This window comes from Ovis canadensis, chromosome 1 (assembly GCF_042477335.2).
Source record: "Ovis canadensis isolate MfBH-ARS-UI-01 breed Bighorn chromosome 1, ARS-UI_OviCan_v2, whole genome shotgun sequence".
NCBI classification, from domain to species: domain Eukaryota; kingdom Metazoa; phylum Chordata; class Mammalia; order Artiodactyla; family Bovidae; genus Ovis; species Ovis canadensis.
The window spans coordinates 1,614,445-1,632,135 of record NC_091245.1 but is presented as its reverse complement, the minus strand read 5'-3'; the positions used below and the strand labels follow the sequence as shown (position 1 = coordinate 1,632,135).

General features: G+C 63.0%; 1 protein-coding gene across 5 annotated transcripts in view; it reads right to left on the bottom strand.

The window, feature by feature from the left end:
- The window catches only part of KIF1A (kinesin family member 1A), a 91,560-nt gene that overhangs the window by 9,716 nt on the left and 64,153 nt on the right, over window positions 1-17,691 (bottom strand). For 3 of the 5 annotated variants that reach the window (XM_069600355.1, XM_069600609.1, XM_069600427.1), the window contains 8 exons: window positions 16,683-16,801; window positions 15,978-16,033; window positions 15,049-15,157; window positions 14,796-14,862; window positions 14,602-14,686; window positions 11,837-11,942; window positions 9,828-9,854; window positions 131-245 (listed from right to left, as the gene is read on the bottom strand). In XM_069600355.1, coding sequence (XP_069456456.1) covers window positions 131-245; window positions 9,828-9,854; window positions 11,837-11,942; window positions 14,602-14,686; window positions 14,796-14,862; window positions 15,049-15,157; window positions 15,978-16,033; window positions 16,683-16,801 — 684 coding nt within the window. The remainder of the gene's footprint in view (window positions 1-130; window positions 246-9,827; window positions 9,855-11,836; window positions 11,943-14,601; window positions 14,687-14,795; window positions 14,863-15,048; window positions 15,158-15,977; window positions 16,034-16,682; window positions 16,802-17,691) is intronic. The other 2 variants (XM_069600526.1, XM_069600695.1) reach the window with 1 other exon arrangement.

The following is a 17,691-nucleotide window of genomic DNA, read 5'->3' as shown; positions in this document are numbered from 1 at the left end:
GGGGTTGTGTGGGACTAACAAGCACCCTTACTGTCCGTTGTCCGGCAACTCAGGCTCGGTGTGTGTGTGTGTGGCGGGGGGGGGGGGGGGCAGGTGATTTGAGGGGAGGCCCTGGGCATTGGTTTCTTGCCTCGATATAAGCAGAGAGGGTCATGTAAATCTTCTCTCTGTAAGGGGTGACCCGGTTCAGCAGGAGGGAGTTGTGCATGGAGCTGTCCCACGCAGCCTCAAACTGGTAAAAGGTTCTAGAAGGAAGCAGAGATGAGGCAGAAAGATGACGGAGCGTGGTGCGCTCTCAGCGGGGACAGGGACATGCAGACGGACACACAGAGACAGACGGACATGTGGGCCACCTCCAGGGCGAGCCGCTGGGGCCAGGGTCCAGGGAGGACAGAGCCCTCCTTACTCAGGACGAGGCCGGGTTGGGGGCACCGGACGCCCCACCAGAGGGGGCCCTAGAGAGCTCTGAGCGCCACCCTGGGGGATGGGAGGTTTCAGCCCAGGGCTCTGGAGCAGAGGCGGGAATGGGAGGGTGGAGGGGAGAGGGGCTGTGATCACAGGAGGAGAGGCGAGGGACCTCCTGAGCCTGAGTAAGGAGGCACACGGCCTCTCCCTGGACCCGAAGGGAGCCTGCCGGGTCTGTAGAGCTCTCTGCGGCATCTCCTCCCCAACTGACCACCCTGGGGGATGATGCTGGGGGTGGAAACCGGGGCGGCCCCCTGAAGACAACACAGCCCCTGCGGCCGCAGCCAGACCCCACAGAGCAGGCCGAGAGTGCTTCTCTCTGTCCCCCGTGTCCAAGTCAGAAAGCAATGGCCAGAGCAGCAGCGAGCGGCCAGGAGCCCACGCTGCGGGCGGCCGGGGGCAGCCTCAGGCGCCAGACCAGTGGTGGCCTCCACTCCTGGCCGGCCTTCCTGTTACCCGACAGTAACAACCATCCTAAACCCCTGCCTCACTCCCGGCCTGAGAGTCGAGGACAGTCACTCATGAGCTGGGAATCTGCCTCAAGCCCTAGCGTGGCCGCTCTACGAGCCCTGGCAGCCCCAGATTCTCCGGTTTCCACCCCGCATCTCCACGAAGACACGAAGACACGGCAGAGAACAGGTCAGCGCAAGCGGGGCGCCGCACACGCCCCCACACAGCCAGCCCCGCCCAGGGGTGTGGACGGCAGGGCAGCGAGGCCGCGAAGGCGCCGCCCCTTCTCCGCGGCGCAGGCCGGGGGCACGGGAGAAGCAGCGGGACGGGGCAGGGCCAGCGCCGGGCACGCCACGGAGGCAGACCCACGGGGAGGAGGCGAGGACAGCAGGGGGACCGGAGGGCGGGCGGGGACCCTGAAAACCAGAGAGGACGGGCCAGCGGGCGCGGAAGGGAAAAGTGAGCTGTACCTAGTGCCACTCCCGAGCGAGGCGCTAAGGCGGAGGCGGCCAGGACACACGGACACACACAGAAAAGACCACACGCCAGAGCGGGAGCCGCCGCACGCCGGGTACACGCCGACTGGCCCGGAGCAGGCGGGCGCTGCACCGCGCTGCCCACGGGGCTGCTGCCCACCATGCCCGGGGCCAGACACCACCCCGGGGGGGCCCACTGAGTCCACAAGGGTGAGGGGGCCCACGCTGAGCACATGAGGGTCGGCGGTCCACTCTGAGCCCAGGGGGGGCCCCACTCTGAGCACACGAGGGTGGAGGGGCCCACGCTGAGCACACTAAGGTTGGCGGTCCACTCTGAGCCCAGGGGGGGCCCCACTCTTGAGTACACGGGGGTGGAGGGGCCCACTCTGAGCACACGAGGGTTGCGGGGGTCCACTCTGAGCCCCCTAGGGGTGAGGGGGCCCACGCTGAGCACACCAGGGTCAGGGGTCCACTCTGAACCCCCGGCGGGTGGAGGCAGCCCACGCTGAGCACACGAGGGTCGGGGGTCCACTCTGTACCCCCGGGGGGTGGGGGGAGCCCATGCTGAGCACACGAAGGTGGGGGGCCCACTCTGAGCCCCTGGGGGTGGGGGCCACTCTGAGCCCCCGGGGGGACCCCACTCTGAGCACACGAGGGTGGAGGGGCCCATGCTGAGCACACGAGGGTGGGGGCCCACTCTGAGCACACGAGGGTTGCGGGGGTCCACTCTGAGCCCCCTAGGGGTGAGGGGGCCCACGCTGAGCACACGAGGGTCGGGGGTCCACTCTGTACCCCCGGGGGGTGGGGGGAGCCCACGCTGAGCACACAAAGGTGGGGGGCCCACTCTGAGCCCCTGGGGGTGGGGACCCCACTCTGAGCACACAAGGGTGGAGGGGCGCATGCTGAGCACATGAAGGTGGGGGGGTCCACTATGAACCCCCAGGGGGGTGGGGCGAGCCCACGCTGAGCACACGAGGGTAGGGGGCCCACTCAGAGCCCCTGGGGGACCCCACTCTGAGCACACGAGGGTTGGGCCCATGCTGAGCACACGAGGGTGGGGGGCCCACTCTGAGCACACGAGGGTTGTGGGGGTCCACTCTGAGCCCCCAGGGGGTGGGGGGTCCACTCTGAGCCCCCGGGGGGTGGGGGGTCCACTCTGAGCCAGCCCCCTTGGGGTGGGGAGGCCCACTCTGAGCACACAAGGGTGGGGGGCCCACTCTGAGCCCCTGGGGCTGGGGGGAGCCCACTCTGAGCCCCCAGCCTGGGCAATGCAGATACCCCCTTCCCCATGTCCTTGGGTTTGTCCCCAGCAGGACCAGCTGGGCCAGAGATATGCCCTCTGTCCCCGGGGCCCCCAGAGGCCCCAGCTCTGAGAGGCTGGGCCAGTGGACAGAGCCAGAGGCCCATGGCAGCCCAGCTCGAAGCAAGACGCCACTTCACAGCACGTGACCTTGGGCTGTCAGCAGCCACACCACTCCCTGCCTCCTGGGCGGATGGCGGCGGTCACTGTCCTGCCGGCTAAGTGAGCCGGTGTGGAGCAAGGACAGCGCCTGCGCGGTGTGGGTCCCTAGTCCTCGCCTCAGACGCTCCCACTGGCTCAGCACCTGGCTCAGTACTGCCCCCTGTCAGCCTGCCTCAAATTTCGCTGAAGGACAGCGAGGGCTTCCTCCCCTCGGCAAGGGCTGGGGTGTGAGGACCCAGCCCTCCCCAGCAGGGGTGACCAGGCGGTCACACGGGGGCCCCTGAGCTTGCTGGACAGGCTGTGGGAGACACTGACTCGTGCCCCCTCGATGAGATGGCAAGAAGCTCAGACCCAGCGGGCTCAGAGGGAGCCACGGTGTACCCAGGCGGCAACTGGGAGGCGGGCCGACCCCCGCCGGCCCCCGCACCCGAGCAGGCGTCAGGCCACCCGGGAACTGCCATCCCCTGGCCCACAGCACTGCTCCAGCGACACTCAGCCAGACCCCGGTGCCACTTTGAGGGGGATGGGTGGCCCAGACATGGGGACTCTGGAGCCACAGCGTCCGCTTCACTGAGAACTGGTCAGGAAAGCAGATTCTGGGGCCCCTGCACAACGGAGGCAGAGATGCCGGGTGGGCCGCCTCGAGGGCAGAGAGTCAGCGCTTCACGGTCAGCTTGCCCATCATCCCGCAGACCCTCTGCACCCAGGCATCCTGGGGAAACTCTGAGCCACAGCAGGGCCAGTCCAGCCGCTCCCTCGGCAAGGCCACGGGGCCTAGTCTGCCCTCCCAGCCATAGGCTGCGCTCTGGACCCCGCTTCCAAAGGGGCGGGCACCCAGGCTGCACCAGCAGAGCCCCCGGCCGTGCGGAGCGTCCCCACCCACACAGCCGTGCAGTCTGCACGCTCCTCTGTCCACGGCCCGGAGGCTCAGCTGACTTCCTGACCCCAGGTGAGCCCTCCAGGCGGGGAGGAGGTCCTGGATGAGGGGCCCTGCCTGGTGGCCTAAGAGGTCAAACAGGGACCGGGCGACAGGACCACCCCAAGTTCAATTCTGGGACAGACAGTGTGAGGCTTAAACAAGCAAGGACCCACATGGGGAACACTGGAAACTCAGAAGTTTTGTTGGGACTTCCCTGGCGGTCCAGTGGTTAAGACTCTGAGCTTCCACTGCAGGGACACTGGTTTGACCCTGGTCAAGGAACTAAGATCCCACATGCCAGGTTGTAGGGCCAAAATATAAAAATGATTAAGAAGTTAAAAAAAAAAATTGTTGACAAAGAAAATGTCATGTGTTGCAAAACATCCTCTCCATCTCATTTCTTGTTCAAACAGTGTGACTTTGTGGCCAGGCAGGGGTCCTGCCAGACAGGGTTCCATTCTCCCAGGTCTGTGTCATGGGAGCTCCTTAGCCCTGCCTCTGCACCCTCTCAGCATATTAAAAAGCAGAGACATGACTTTGCCAACAAACGTCTGTATAGTCAAAGTTATGGTTTTTCCAGTAAGCATGTATGGATGTGAGAGTTGGACCATAAAGAAAGCTGAGAACTGAAGAATTGATGCATTTGAACTGTGGTGTTGGAGAAGACTCTTGAGAGTCCCTTGGACTGCAAGGAGATCAGTCCTGAATATTCACTGGAAGGACTGATGCTTAAGCTAGTGCTCCAGCAATACTTTGGCCACCTGATGGGAAGAACTGATTCACTTGAAAAGACCCTGATGCTGGGAAAGATTGAGGTGGGAGGAGAAGGGGACAACAGAGGATGAGATGGTTGGATGGCATCACCGACTCAATGGACATGAGTTTGAGCAAACTCCGGGAGTTGGTGATGGACAGGAAGGCCTGGCGTGCTGCGGTCCATGAGGTCACAAAGAGTTGGACACGACTGAGTGACTGAACTGAACTGAACTGCACCCTCTTGGGGCTGGAGGCCCTGGGGTGCTCAGAGGCTTAGGGGCTGCCCCGGGGGAGGTAAGAGAATCTCAGGGCTCCCAGCATGACCCCTGGGCACTCTGAGTGTGACCACCACCCCTGCTGCGATGGCCTGACAGGGCTCATTCAGACAACTTCTGACAAGCATCACAGCCGTGGGCGCCCACGGGCAGGCCCAATGGGCAGCCTGGTGTGAATGGGTCTGCTGAGAATCTGCACATGAAGCCCCTCCCTCGAGGTGTCAACCAGAAATGCCTTAGGCTCTGGGAAGTACGTTTCTTGAAAGAGTCACCTTTAGAAGTGGCCTAGGACTCAGCGAAGGAGATCCGAGCCCCTTGAATCGCAGCCCTCCTGTCCAGTGGGGACCGTGACCACAGGGCGCAGCCAAGCAGCTAAGAGCAGGGGAACGGCCTCAAACCTCAGAGGCGCAGCTCTGTGTCTGGATGCGCGTTTCGCGCAGCCGAGCGGCGTCTCCTGCCACGCAGAGCAAGCACTCTGACCAGAGGGACGGAGGGAAGGCAGGACCGACGGGTGAGGGGACAGATGAGCTCCTCAGCAGGCTCTGAGCTTCCTGAAGACAGACTCCTCCTGTTTAGTCTTTAATCCCCCTTTTGAACAATCGCAGAACGTGGCTCACATGTGACAGGTGAATGAATGAATCAGTGAGTGGGGTCGTGTGCCATGTGATGGGTGAATGAATGAGTCAGTGGGGTTGGGTCCCGTGTGAGGGATGAATGAATGAGTTGGGGTCGTGCCCCGTGTGATCAATGAATGAATGAATGAGTGGGGGTTGTGCCCCGTGTGATGGATGAATGAATGAGTGAGGTCGTGTCCCATGTGATCAATGAATGAGTGAGTGGGGGTCATGTCTTGATCACGGATGAATGAATGAGTAGGGTCGTGTCCTGTGTGACAGATGCATGAGTGAGTGAGTGGGATCATGTTCATGTGAGGGATGAATGAGTCAGTGGGGTCGTGCCCCAGGTGATGAATAAGTGAGTGAGTGAGTGGGGTCGTGCCCAGGTGATGAATGAGTGAGTGAGTGGAGTCGTGCCCCGTGTGATGAATGAATGAGTGAGTGAGTGGGGGTCGTGCCCCGTGTGATGAATGAATGAGTGAGTGAGTGGGGTCGTGCCCAGGTGATGAATGAGTGAGTGAGTGGGGTTTGTGCCCAGGTGATGAATGAATGCGTGAGTGAGTGGGGTCGTGCCCCAGGTGATGAATGAGTCAGTGAGTGAGTGGGGGTCGTGCCCAGGTGATGAATGAGTGAGTGGGGGTCGTGCCCAGGTGATGAATAAGTGAGTGAGTGGGGGTCGTGCCCAGGTGATGAATGAGTGAGTGGGGGTCGTGCCCAGGTGATGAATGAGTGAGTGAGTGGGGGTCATGCTCCGTGTGATGAATGAATGAATGAATGAATGAGTGGGGGTTGTGCCCCGTGTGATGGATGAATGAATGAGTGAGGTCGTGTCCCATGTGATCAATGAATGAGTGAGTGGGGGTCGTGTCCTGATCACGGATGAATGAATGAGTAGGGTCGTGTCCTGTGTGACAGATGCATGAGTGAGTGAGTGGGATCATGTTCATGTGAGGGGTGAATGAGCGCGTGGGGGTCGTGCCCCAGGTGATGAATGAGTGAGTGAGTGGGGTCGTGCCCAGGTGATGAATGAGTGAGTGAGTGGGGTCGTGCCCAGGTGATGAATGAGTGAGTGAGTGAGTGGGGTCGTGCCCAGGTGATGAATGAATGAATGAGTGAGTGGGGTCGTGCCCAGGTGATGAATGAATGAGTGAGTGGGGGTCGTGCCCAGGTGATGAATGAGTGAGTGAGTGAGTGGGGGTCGTGTCCTGATCACGGATGAATGAATGAGTAGGGTCGTGTCCCGTGTGACAGATGCATGAATGAGTGAGTGGGATCATGTTCATGTGATGAATGAATGGATGAGTGAGTGGGGTCGTGCCCCGTGTGATGAATGAATGGATGAGTGAGTGGGGTCGTGCCCCGTGTGATGAATGAGTGAGTGAGTGAGTGGGGTCGTGCCCAGGTGATGAATGAATGAGTGAGTGAGTGGGGTCGTGCCCAGGTGATGAATGAATGAGTGAGTGAGTGGGGGTCGTGCCCAGGTGATGAATGAGTGAGTGAGTGAGTGGGGTCGTGCCCAGGTGATGAATGAGTGAGTGGGGTCGTGCCCAGGTGATGAATGAGTGAGTGAGTGAGTGGGGTCGTGCCCAGGTGATGAATGAGTGAGTGGGGTCGTGCCCAGGTGATGAATGAATGAGTGAGTGAGTGGGGTCGTGTCCCGTTGATGGTGCAGCAAACAGGACAGAGAGGAGACTGCAAGTTCCCAACGGAGGCTGGGGCAGCCCTCAGGGCACCTGAGCCATCTGTCTGGAGAAATCCGACCCTGTGCCTGGTGGGAGGGGTGAGGGTCACCGTGGACCACCCTCCTCCCCAGACTCAACACCACCTTACTTTGGAGGGTCTCGCGGCCCCTTTCTGCCCCGGGCACCGGGACCCCCGGGGCAGGAGAGTGAGCCCAGGTAAGATGCATGGACGGGGTGGGAGGTGGAAGATGTGGCCTGCTCTTCGCGGGTGAGGCTGGATCACCAGCTCTCCTCCTCGCTCCCCACTGTGAGAGTGAGATCCCCGCATCTCAGCAGGGCTCCCCTGGAACACGGGTGTGGTTAGCATTTTAAAACCTAGGCTCTTTGCTGAGGAGGTTTGTGCTTTAGGAATGTTTCAAAGTAAATGCTAAGACTCTAGGGAGGCCTTTGGACTGCAAGATCAAACCAGTCCACCCTAAAGGAAATAAACCCTGAGTAGCCACTGGAAGGACTGATGCTGACGCTGAAGCACCAATACTTTGGCCACTTGATGCAAAGGGCTGACTCACTGAAAAGACCCTGATGCTGGCAAAGACTGAAGACAGGAGGAGAAGGGGACGACAGAGGATGAGATGGTGGGGCGGCATCACTGACTCCACGGACAGGAGTTTGAGCAGGCTCCGGGAGATGGTGAAGGACAAGGAAGCCTGGCGTGCTGCAGTGCATGGGGTCGCAAACAGGTGGACACAACTGAGCGACTGCTCAGTCAGCATGAAAATAACCACACCACACACGTTAATGACTTTCCTGCAGGGCCCCTCCTCAGAGCTTGTCCGATTCATCTCATTTAGTCTCACACGCTGAGGCAGCCCTCACAGAGTCCCTGGCCTAGGAGATGGACCGCAGGCTCCAGAAGTCCTGCCACGCGTGCACATTCTCACAGCCAGCCCGGCCAGCTGGTGCAGACATCCGGGATGGAAGCCTCTGCTCATCCCCAGAACCTCCCAGCACAGCAGTTTCCTGCTGCGTGAGGCAGACCCTAGCCCAAGGCTCGGGGCTCTGACCCCTCGCCCCTCCCAGCTCTCTGGGCCTCGTCTTGCAGGCCAAGGCCACTGGGGGCCCACGAGCCCAGCTCTGCACCTGGGGCCTGGAGTGAGGCCCTTCTGCAGCCTGGGGGCTGGTGCTAAGGCCCTGCTGAGTAGGAGTCCCCACCCCCATGGCCGTCCCCTCCTGGCCACGTGGAATGTTTCTATTTCATGATGTACCTGCAGGGGACGTCCTGGACCAGCCTGAGCACGTCTCTATCACACGGGGCTGGTTGTGGACACGCAAACTGGAACAAAACGCTCACACCCTCTGTGAACGCTCACACCCTCTGTGATCGTACTGGTGGACTCATCAGGGAAACAGCCCTGAAGTCCGGTCCCCTTCGGGGAAGAACCCAGAGCTCTCTGACAACAGGCAGACTGCAGGCTGCAGCCGCCATGGCAGGCCCAGTTTGCTTTCAGGACCAGCTGGCAGGCTGCCACCTCCAGGAAGCCCTCCAGGCTGCCCAAGAGAGGCAGGTCCCTGCTCTCTGGGCCCCGCAGGGATGTGACCCTCCTCTAGGGCAGCCTCACCGCAGGTCTTCCTTGACAGAGTCCCCGCCACAGCCAGCCGCCTGTGCCCAGGGAGGGCCTGATCCTGCCCTGGGTGCGTGTGCCCTGGGGACACGCTGACAGGAACCACAGCCTGCTGACCACCCCTTGGGGCCTCAGCTAGAGCTGCCCGGGGCACAGAGTGACCTTCCGGACCAGCACCTCGCGCCACACCTGACCTCGGCAGGCTGGCTGGCGCCCCGCCCTCCGCCCTGGGCACCCCTAAGAAGGGGCAGGCGTTGCCCCGCGCCCCTTTGAGGACCAGGGGTCCTCACTGGGGGCCTTCTGCTGACCCCCCTCCTCTTCCAGAACAGAGACCCCAGGGCACCAAGCTCTGGCCACAGTCGACAGGGCCCAGAACAGACCGCGGCCTCAGGGACAGGGTCCGTAACAGGGACTGCGAGGCCGTCCACCCTGGGGGCCTCCAGGACCCTGCACCCGGCCACCAAGCCCAGAGCCCAGGTGGGGAGAATCTCCATGCCCGGCCCAGGAGCCCGTGACTTGGGGGCTGGTCCTGGGACCAGCCGGGTGAGTCCAGAGCCGGGCCCTGCGCCCCTCACTACCCACCCGCTTCCAGAAGGGCATGTGGCGGCCACACCAGGGGCCTGGCTGCGCGAGGGGCCGCACCCGGGGCAGTGGGGCAGAGCGGGGAGGGCCGGGCCGGGCCAGGCCTGTCCGCCCCCCGTCCTGCACCCACTACACACCCCCTTTGCTCTCTCACTGTGCGGGGAGGGGGCCGGCCAGCCTGCATGCGGGCGCCTGCTCCTGCTAGGGCGAGGAGGGGGCATTGGCAAGGCTCGGGGGGCAGGGAGCGGGAGGCCAGCCAGCATCTACAAGGGCAGAAACTACCAAAGCAGCCAGGATCAAGAGTGGAGGACCGGTGGGGGGGGTGGTGCTCAGCCACGGGGGAGGGTGATGGGGAAGAAGCGGTGTGACAGGGAGAGGAAAAAGGAAATAAGACGGGAGGAGAAGATGGCAGAGACAGACGAGGAGGTGAGCGAGTGTGGAGGGGCGCCCAGAAGCTGGAATGAGATCTCGGGGCTGTGGAGTGGGGGCAGGCTGGGAGAGACCAGGGGCACGGATGGTACCTAGGCATGTCCGAATCAAGAAACTGCCTGCAAAACACAAACGGCCACAGGTTAGTGGGGGCGGGGGCCGGGGGGCAGCGGCAGCAGAGCAGGCGGGGGCAGCGCGGAGGAGTGTCCGCAGCGGGCGGCGGCCCATCGGAGCCGGGCGGCCTCAGCGCGGGCACCCTGAGCGGGGGTCGGGGGGTGGGGGGCCATGGCAAAGCGGGTGGGCAGCTGAGGCGCGGGACCCAAGGCTGGCCTGGGTCTCCCAGTGGGGAGAGCGCCTGCCCTGTCACCCGCGGAGTTCTGAGGGCGTCAGCCGGGGTCCAGGGGACAGGGGGGCCCTTGAGGGGGCTGCTGGGAGGCCAGTCAAGCCTCCGCACGCTCCGCTAAGGGGGTCCCAGAGACTCTCCCCTGGGTGGGGCTCGGGTCAGGGCCGTGCTGGGGTCTGACAGAGGAGGAGGGGGAGCCAAGCAGGGCCAAAGCAGCTGCGGGCAGGGACTCTGGTCCGGGGCTACCTGTCGCCCCCAGGGGCCCTGACATCCAGCATCTGAGCTGGCCTCTCGTCCTGCCCAGGGCACAGGCCGGGCCCGGCAGCGACGGGTGCTCTGACTTCCAGGAGCAGGGCAAACCTTTTCAGCCAAAGCCCCACTGACCTGAGGTCCAGCCCCTAACCTCCCCAGGACGTGCCCCGCAGCCACTGTGCCGGCCGGAGGACAGGAGCCCAGAAACACGGTCCCAGAGGCACCCACACCCTCCTCCTCTCTGGTCCACGCACCTTCTACCCAAGAATGGAGGCGTTGCCAGGACAAAGGGAGGGTCAGAGGCTGGGGGAACGCTGAGGTCACTCTCCAGGCCCCCAGGGGCACTCGGCATGCCAGAGCCCTCTCTGGCGACACGGGTCCCCTCAGCCCTACTCCCAGGGCCTGGTCACGGAGGCCCATGTCCCCACAGGCAGCCCACACGGAGGGTGCTGGGCTCTCTGCCGCGACCCCAGGGTGCATCCTCACAGCGACGGGCCTACCGTACGTGCTGCACCCCACTTCCCGTAAGCCCAGCCTGCCTGTCATGGTGCCCCCACCCTCGAGAGAACACCTCTCAGCATCCTCATCCAACCCTCCCTCCTCTGGACACGAGTGCAGGCTGTGTTTCCTCCAGAAGGTTCTAGGGCAGGGCTGGAACAAAGCCACACCTGCCCTTGCGGGTCACTGCCCACTCTCCGGGGAGTCTGCAAGGAAGCCCAGCTCTGTCTGGACCAAGACCCTTTATCCTTACGGATCCAGCTCCCCTGGCAAAGGGGGCCCCACCCGCTCCAGTGCACCCAGCCCTCAAGACACTTCCTGCAGACAGCACAGGAGCCCGTGGAGACGCCCGCAGCTGGAGCTCGGGGTCAGCTCTCGGCTTCTGCCTCTTAGGCCAGGTCAAGCCTTCAGGACTCGGGAGCCCCCTCCCCATGTCCCCACGCCCCCAGAAAGCAGTGTCTCAGACAGAGCCAAGCTTACCAACGTCCCCCCAGGAAGGTGGCTCTGGCAGGGAGCTGTCCGCCCCAGCCTGGCACCCAGAGGCCTCGCCCCCAAAACCCGCAAGCCCGGCAAACCCCGTGAGGAGGAGTGTGTGCCAAGCCATGCCGTTGGGCACATCCCCATCCCAGGATGCCAGACCACTGGCCAGCTTCTCCCTGAGCTCCTCCAGGACCCTGGGCCGCAAGGACGCCTGCCAAAGGGGACATGGGCCCACAGCAGTGTGGCTGGGAAGTCCGGCCCGTTCACCTGCTCACTGCCCCATGCTGCCTCCTGCCCATGAGAGTCCTGAGGACAGGACCCAGCTCCTCCGCCGGCAACGCCCACGTGCCTCTCCATCTGGTGACCGAGCGACAGCTCGCCAGGGGCCCCTCCCTGCACCACCTCCTGGAGGGCCAGGAAGAAGGGCCTGGAGAGCTCAGGGCCCAGCACAGCCAGGCAAGCTAGGTGGGGGGCTGAGAACACACCCCGGGCCCTCCTCCAGAGAGCACCGACCCCGAGCAGACTCACCGGTCATCCTGGGCCGGGCAAATGTATCCGGACGAGAGGATGCTGAGCGACAAGATGTTAGGGTCGATCAGGGACTCGTCCGTTTCCGGGGTGTTTCGGATGCGACCTGCGGGGAGGGGGGTGGGCCACGGGTCACTTCCCAGGAGGGCAGGCGGGCACCAGGTCCCCACTCTCCATCTCTGCCTGGGCGGGAGCTTCCAGCTACGAGGCCGTGCCGCAGGGTTCCCCACACGGCCACAGGGGCACCTGGCTAAAGGCAACACCGAGAGGGGCAGGGAGGCCCACGCAGGGTCTGCAGTTGGAATCAAGACTGATGGGAGAATACCAACAATCTCAGAGGCGCAGGTGACACCACCCTAGTGGCAGAAAATGAAGAGGAACTAACTAGCCTCTGGATGAGGGTGGAAGAAGAAGGTGAAGAAGCTCTCTTGAAACTCAGCATTCAAAACACTCAGGATCATGGCAACTGGCTCCATCACTTCACGGCAAATAGATGGAGAAAAAGTGGAAACCGCAGATTTTATTTTCCTGGGCTCCAAAATCACTGTGGATGGTGACTGCAGCCATGAAATCAAAAGACACTTGCTCCTTGCAAGAAAAGTTACGACAAACCTAGACACCATATTAAAAAGCAGAGACATCACTTTGCTGACAAAGGTCTGTATGATCAAAGCTGTGGTTTTCCCAGTAGTCATGTAGGGATGTGAGAGCTGAACCATAAAGAAGGCTGAGCACCAAAGAATCTATGCTTCTGAACTCCAGCGTTGGACAAGACTCTAGAGAGTCCCTTGGACTGCAAGGAGATCCAACCAGTCCATCCTAAAGGAGATCAACCCTGAATATTCATCGGAAGGACTGATACTGAAGCTGGAACTCCCGTACTCTGGCCACCTGATGTGAAGAGCCGACTCTTTGGAAAAGACCCTGATGCTGGGAGGGATTGGGGGCAGGAGGAGAAGGGGACGACAGAAGATGAGATGGTTGGATGGCGTCACCGTCTCGATAGACATGAGTTTGAGCAAGCTCTGGGAGATGGCGAAGGGCAGGGAAGCCTGGCGTGCTGCAGTCCCTGGGGTCGCAGAGTTGGGCGTGGTTCCATGACTGAACAGCGCTCCACGCAGGGTCTGCAGCTGCCCACGGTGCTGCCTGTCAGTGGGTGTCCTCCCGCAGCCTAAGTTCTGAGCTTCTTGGTTTCTCAGCCATAAATAACTCTTGCAATATCTCCCCGCCCCAGCTGATAGGTTCCAATCACCCAGCCTGGGACTCACAGGCCCTCCTACTCGTTGGAAGAGGACATCTTGTCAAGATGAGAAGGAAAAAATGCTTCCTCTCTTTTTATACTTAAAAAAAAAGAAGAGAAACACTATCTGAGTCAGAAGCGTCTCCTTGCAAGGGCTATTTCCAGCAAAGCCCTCTAAGACGCCTGTACTTGTGGTGGGGGCAAGGGGTGACTCTGGAACTGCCAAGAGTCAGGACTCCCACCTGGCGCCTCCGTTTCCCACTTCTCGCCCGAGTGCACGTGCCCAGTCAGACAGTCGTGTCCAACTCTTTGTAACCCCGTGGGCTCCTCTGTCCCTGGGACTCTCTGGGCAAGCATACTGGGGTGGACTGCCGTGCCCCCACCCCGGGGGTCTTCTCTCTCTTATAGCAACGGTTAATTTGATCACTCCACCTCCTCGAGGAATAAACAAGTAGCACTGAGTTTGCTCCTAAGTCGGAAAGGAGTCACTGGGCCTCTCCCCAAGACCACATCTGCAACAGGGGTGTGTGCTCATTCTGCTCTTCTGATTTGTGTGGAAAGACAGCACGGAATAGCTGAAAGGAAACGTTTGTCCTGGGGATCCCGGAACCCTGCGGTCTGCGGTCCTGACCTACTGACTCAGGACGACGGGCCCCCGTCACATCCTTGCTACCACACCCCCAGAGCCACTCCCCAGCCCCAGGGACACTGCCCTTGGGCTAATGCCCACGGCCACAGCAATGCCCGGGGCGAGGCCTCGGAGGTCCCTCAGCTCCAGGGCCATGGGATGGGGAGGTGGCTTCATGCTGAGGACGGACGGCGGTCCGTCCTGGGAGGGATGGCGGTCCCTGTCTTTGAATGGAAACTGGGAAGACAGATTCTTTGCAAAGAGTCAGTAAAGGGAACATTTCCAAGATGGAAGAGTTCACGGCAGGAAATTACAGACCAAAAGCATCTAAGCCCCTGGCACTGTGAGCTGAATTGGATCCCCTCAAAGAGATGTGCTGTGGTCCTGACCCCCAGAACTTCAGAACGTGACTTCATATGCAAACAGGTTCTTGACAGATGAAAGCAGTTGAGACGCTGTCATGCTGGACTAGATGGGCCCTCATCTAAGTATCAAGCCCCGTGAAGACAGAGGATTGGGGTGATGTGTCCACAAGGGGTCCCCACAAATCACCAGAAGCTGGAGGTGGGGAGGAAGGACTTCCCCTGGGGCTTCAAGGAAGCATGGCCGAGCTGCTGACACCCTCATCACAGGACTTATCCACGAGACAGGATCAACTTCTGTGGTTTCAAGCCATCCGGAGTGCGTGATTTCCTCACGATGGCCCTAGCAAGACTATCGCGGTGATTAAACAGAAGTCTGGAATCACCACCTGAGCCCCTGTGCCCCTCTTCAGGTGAGGGGCTGAGGCACACAGAGGTTAAGTGGGTCAGCCAAGACCGCACAGCAGCAGCAATGGGGCTGGGTCTGGGGCTGAGCGCGGCCCGTGTTCCCCCCGCCCACCCAGCCTGCACTCACCCACCACCAGCTCCCGCACTTCCTTCCAGCGGATGTGGCTGCCCGTCTCATGCAGAAGGGTCACGGTGATCCGTCTCTGGATGCCCTGCCAGGCACCAGGGGAGAGGACATGGTCAGACGGCTGGACGGCAGGGAGGGGCGGGGGTGGGGCCGGGGTGGGCTGTGGGGTGGGCGGGGCATCGAGGTCTCCGCACCTGGTGGAGCAGGAAGGTCCCCATGCACGGCATCCCGCCACGGTGGTCCACCACTGCCGGGATGTAGCTGGGAGAGAGGCGGCAGGGCTGAGGGCGTGCCCAGCCGAGCCCCTCGAGCGCAGCACAGACAGCCGGCCCCCGGGGCGGAGCAGAGGGCAGGGAAACACCACCTGCTGCCCTAGGGCCCCTCCTCCCCGCATGTCCCGCGGACCCCCGCCCAGCCCTGCGTGGGCAACACCGGCTCCGGACTCACTCGCCGTTGGCCTCCAGCTCGCAGATCTCAAAGTAGACCAGCAGGTCATACTTGCAGTGGCAGGGGCCCGGGCAGGGTCGCGTCAGTGTGCTGAGCTTGGTGGCTGGCACTGGGGGGACCGGGAGAAGACACGGGTGCAAACTGACCGCTTGCGGCTGAGGGCGCGCAGAGGAGGCGGGGAGCAGAGCCCCAGCAGCGGCGAGAACATCACCCTCCACGGGGACGACCGGCAGGCTCCACCCCGGGGTGCAGATGGGCCTCGGCCACCACCCCGGGGGGCGGGCATGACTGCGGCTCATCCATGCCAGGGGGGAGAAGCCAGCAGCCCCACGTACCTGGGCACAGGTGGTGGCTGGAGCCACACCTGCTCTGAGGCCCCACGACCCACCGAGGACCCCTCGGCCACACCAAGCACCTGCTTCCAGCACAGAGGCCCCAGCCCTGGGCCCCTGCCCTACACGTGTGGCCACTCCCAACACACAGGCTCCATGCCCCGGGTGCCCAGCCACTTGTGCCCACAGCCCCTCTGTTATGGGTGCCAGGCGCGGGCTGACCTCCCAGGGCCCTTCCTCCAGGGACCTCCTGGGCTTGCCCACCTCCAGCCTCCCCGCCCCACCCCAGGAAGCAGCTTCCGGGCCGGCCTTTCCTCTCAGACTGTGTCCGTCCTGCAGGTTCAGTTCACAGGGCCCGGCCCCCTGGGAGCCCCCGGCCCTCATCCCCAGCTGTGGGCAGCCTCCCGGATGTCCCTCTGTGGCCCCCGCTCTGTTATGGAGTCCTGACTCCATGGGGCCTCTGGAGGGCCAGTGGCAGGGGGAGGGGGCAGGGTGGTGCCAGGAGGCTAGGGGGCAGGGACGCCCCCACAGGACTGCACTCTGCCAAGGGCAGCTGGCCCACACAGGCACCCCTGCACCAGGGAGAGCCCCACATACCTGGCTTGGACAGCGGCATGACCCGTGGGAAGTGGCGGCGAGAGGGCCTCAGGGGGCTGTGTGGACAGAGGTGGGGAGAGTGACCGTGAGTGACCAGAGGCTGGTGCCCCTCCCAGGGGGCCTGGGAAAGGCCTGATCTCAGGCCTCCACCAGCCAGGGAGGAGGCACCCTAGAACCCGAGGCCCCCCGGGATGCCCCAGGAAGCCCTGGGGATCCAGGCAGGCCCCTCCCGTCCTCAGGGCAGGCGAGTCCTGGAACCAGCCCCTTCGGCCTGCCCTGCCGATACTCGCCCTGGGTCCCGCACGTCAGTGCAGAGGGTGCCCGGAGGCGGCAACAAGGGCCGCCGCTGCCCCGAGGCCACACACACACAGGGACCCACCCTGAGAGCCCCAGGCGGGGGAGGGAGCAGGGCCAGTCACCCCCGTCCCACCTGGGGGGCGGAGGACGCAGGAACAGGGCACGGAGTTGCCCTCACCAGCCCCGCGTGGCTTCCCTGGGCCCCGGGACACGACCGAGGTTCTGACAGCGCCCCTCTGAGACCCCTCCTCAGCCCCGCAGGGCCGGCCACAGACAGGGAGGTGTCGGGGGGGCACAAGGATCCAGAACCAGCACACCAGGCCGGTCTAGGGTGTAGATCAGGCCTGCCGGCTGGGAGGCGAGAGGCCCCGACCCTCTGCAGCAGCCCGGCCGGGCCGGCCTGCTGACCTGAGCACGTCCTTGCAGAGAGGTGGGAATGGGTGCTGCTGGTAGTGCCCGAAGACCTCGAATACGAGGGGCTGGCTCTTGATGTACTCGATGAAGGATCTGGTCACCTCCACCGCGATCTGGTCGGGGGGCAGGACAGACAGTCAGGGAGGGGAGAGCTCAGCCTCTGTGGAGCACCTGGCACCCCAGGCCCAGACCAGAGAGCCTGGGGCTGACCTCACCTGGGTCTGCCCAGCCTGCTCCTCCACAGGCCCTGTGGACCAGCCACTGCGGGCCGGCCCAAGGGCTCTGCCCCCAGGACTGAAGGGCTGAGGGCCCCTGGGCTCAGCTGCTCTTTCAGATCACAGAGCTGGAGGATGGGCCTCTGTGACCCCCCTCAGGCTCTCGTCCACTCGCCTGGCGTTGTGGGTAGAACTTTGTCCCCCCTCCTCCCACCTACCCCCCACCACCCGCATCCCATGTGTTAAAAGCATGTGTGTTACAGAGGGGTCTCCACAGAGGCGATTGAGCTAGAATGAGGTCGCCGGGGACCCATAGGCCCAGTATTCTTGTAGGAAGGGGACACTTGGGCACAGGCCCGCACGGGACACGACGTGAGGCTACCAGGGAAGGCGGCCATCTACGAGCGGGTGGCAACCGGTTCTCATCACAGCCTCAGAGGGAGCGCGGAGCCCACCAGGCTCTCAGTCTTAAGCCTCCGGGGCTGAGAGGCGGACAGCCCCTGGTTGAAGCCCCTGGGCTGACGGGCCCTGCTGGGCCACCAGGGAAGGAACCCATGCAGCACCCGGGCAGAGCTGGCCCCGCCTTCCTGGCTTAGAGACCACCAGAGCCCCTAGTCCCTGAGGGGCAGGACGGGCCACAGTCCACAGGCCCTTCTGAGCCAGGTCGGGCTGGCTGCTCAGGGCACACCCATAGCGCAGGTCCAACTCACACTGGCCGGCTGGGCCCCTGAGGCCTGGCAGGTCCAACTCACACTGGCCAGCTGGGCCCCTGAGGCCTGGCAACCCAG